Source organism: Eimeria mitis, genomic scaffold, assembly GCF_000499745.2.
Source record: "Eimeria mitis Houghton genomic scaffold, Emh_scaff1289, whole genome shotgun sequence".
Taxonomy (NCBI): Eukaryota; Apicomplexa; class Conoidasida; order Eucoccidiorida; family Eimeriidae; genus Eimeria; species Eimeria mitis.
Genome location: NW_013568607.1, coordinates 8042 through 10330, shown reverse-complemented (window position 1 = coordinate 10330; position 2289 = coordinate 8042). Strand labels below are relative to the sequence as shown.

General features: G+C 45.6%; 1 protein-coding gene across 1 annotated transcript in view; it reads left to right on the top strand.

The window, feature by feature from the left end:
* Positions 1-1331, top strand: part of EMH_0033850 (uncharacterized protein) — a gene marked incomplete at both ends in the record, with an annotated part of 2930 nt that extends 1599 nt beyond the window's left edge. The window contains one exon of the mRNA XM_013494795.1: positions 475-1331. Within this exon, the coding sequence (XP_013350249.1) occupies positions 475-1331 (857 nt within the window). The remainder of the gene's footprint in view (positions 1-474) is intronic.
* Positions 1332-2289: the final 958 nt, after the last annotated feature.

Genomic DNA, 2289 nt, shown 5'->3' with positions numbered 1-2289 from the left:
TATATATATATATATATATATATATATATATATATATATATATATATATATATATATATATATATGTGAGATATCGTAGAGTAACATCCAGCAGCAGCAAATGTAATACCAGCAGCAGCAGCAGCAACAGCAGTAGCAGCAGCAGGAGTAACGGCAGGAGCAGCAGCGCGAAAGAAAAAAGGAGACGGTCCCGTTCGTGCTGCTGCTGCTGCTTTTGCTGCTGCTGTTGCTGCTGCTGCTGCTGCTGCTTTTGCTGCTGCAGCTGCATGACGTCGTGTGGGTAGCAGTTTGTTGGTGGAGAGAGAAGAGGGGGGGCAGCTTATTTGTTCTTTTGTTTTTTTGTTTTTTTTTTGTTTTTTTATCTGTTTGTTTTTCTTGGTGTTTCGTTTGGGTTTTTAGGGTTTATGCATCGAGCTTGCGAGCTGTATACACTGTTTGAGGGTTTAGGGTTTAGGGTTTGTGTGTGTGCTGCAGTTGTGTATGACTTTGAGGCCAACAGCTGCTTAGCTGTGTTGCTGCAGCAGCTGCTGCTGCTCAACCCTTCTTGCTGCTGTCTCCTCGCGCACAGCAGGCGGCTGGGGATCGTCTGCCCCACTTCATCGATCCCCGTCGATGTCTTCGCCGAGGATTTCTGGGATCGCTTCTGCATACTCAACCCCACACACGATCCCACACACGATCCCACACTCGATCCCACACTCAACCCCACACACGATCCCACACACGATCCCAGACACGACCCCACACACGACCCCACACTCGATCCCAGACACGATCCCAGACACGATCCCAGACACGACCCCACACACGACCCCACACACGACCCCACACACGATCCCAGACACGATCCCACACACGACCCCACACACGCTCCCAGACACGACCCCACACACGCTCCCAGACACGACCCCACACACGATCCCAGACACGATCCCAGACTCGATCCCAGGGCAGTACACGGCCCCCGATTCCAGCTGTACGTGCACCCCACACCACCGACAGCTGTGGCCTTTGCGGGGATCGTCGATCCCACGGAGCTCAGCGGCGCCGCTGCTATCATCGGGGGGCCCCCGGGAGAGGAGGGGCCCCCAGAGAAGAAAATCCTTATGGTGGAGGAGAGGGGCTTGCTGCATATAAAAGAACGAGCTGCTGCTGCTGCTGCTGCATCAGCAGCAGAAGAAAAAGAAGAAGAAAAGGAAACAGCAGAAGGAGACAAAGAAACAGAAAAAGAAAAAGAAAAAGAAAAAGAAGCGGGGGCCCCCTTCTCGATGCACCCGTGGCAGGCAGCAGAGGCTGCTGCTGGGGGGGAGATCTGGGAGCTCCGTATATAAATGAATATCAATAGAAAGAAATTAATATAAATATATTTATATAAACAAATATATAATAAGAATGTAAATATAAAATAGTTGCATTTATTATAATTTATATTTATATATCATCAACAGAAGAAAATAAAAAGATATTTACATATAAATATATTTATTTCTTTTTAATATAATATACATATATATATAGATCATAAAACAGAAAGAAACAGAGGCAAGCATATAGACATAAGCATATAACAAATATAATTAGTTTATCAATTTAATAGATTAAATAAATAAACAAAAAGAATTATATAATTATATTTACATAAATAAACAAATACGAGATTTCAGTGTACATACACCCGAGCGGTGGTTGAGCGCGGGCGCTGCTGGTGTAGGCTGCATATATATATCCTGGGGTGTTCTCTAGGCTCTGAAAATTGTTAAATTATATTAAATTATAATAAATTATTATTTTAAATAATAAAATTAAATTTATTTTATTTATTTCAAGCAAAAAAAAGAGATACAGAGCAACCACACCACGCGGCGAGCAGCTGGGGTCACCTGGGCGAGGAAGGCTCCACCAGCAGCAGCAGCAGCAGCAGCAGCAGCAGCAGCAGCAGCAGCAGCAGCAGCAGCAGCAGCAGCAGCAGCGGCAGCAGCAGCAGCAGCAGCAACAGCAGCCAGCCCTCTTTTAGCGTGTGTATTTATAAAAAAACATATTCTTTTGTTTATTAAATTTGTTTTTTTTTGTTTTTTTCTGCTCTTTAGGACTCGCTGCAGCCACAGGAGGGAAGGCCTCCTCCCCGCCTCCGTTTCAGTGGCGGTGGCCTCCTACGAGCACCCTAGGGTTTAGGGTTTAGGGTTTAGGGTTTAGGGTTTAGGGTTTACGATGGCTTATAATAGCTCGGCTCAGGCTATGTATGCTGCCCTCTTCAGTGGGGACGCAATGCGAGAAGCATTGCAGTGGTTA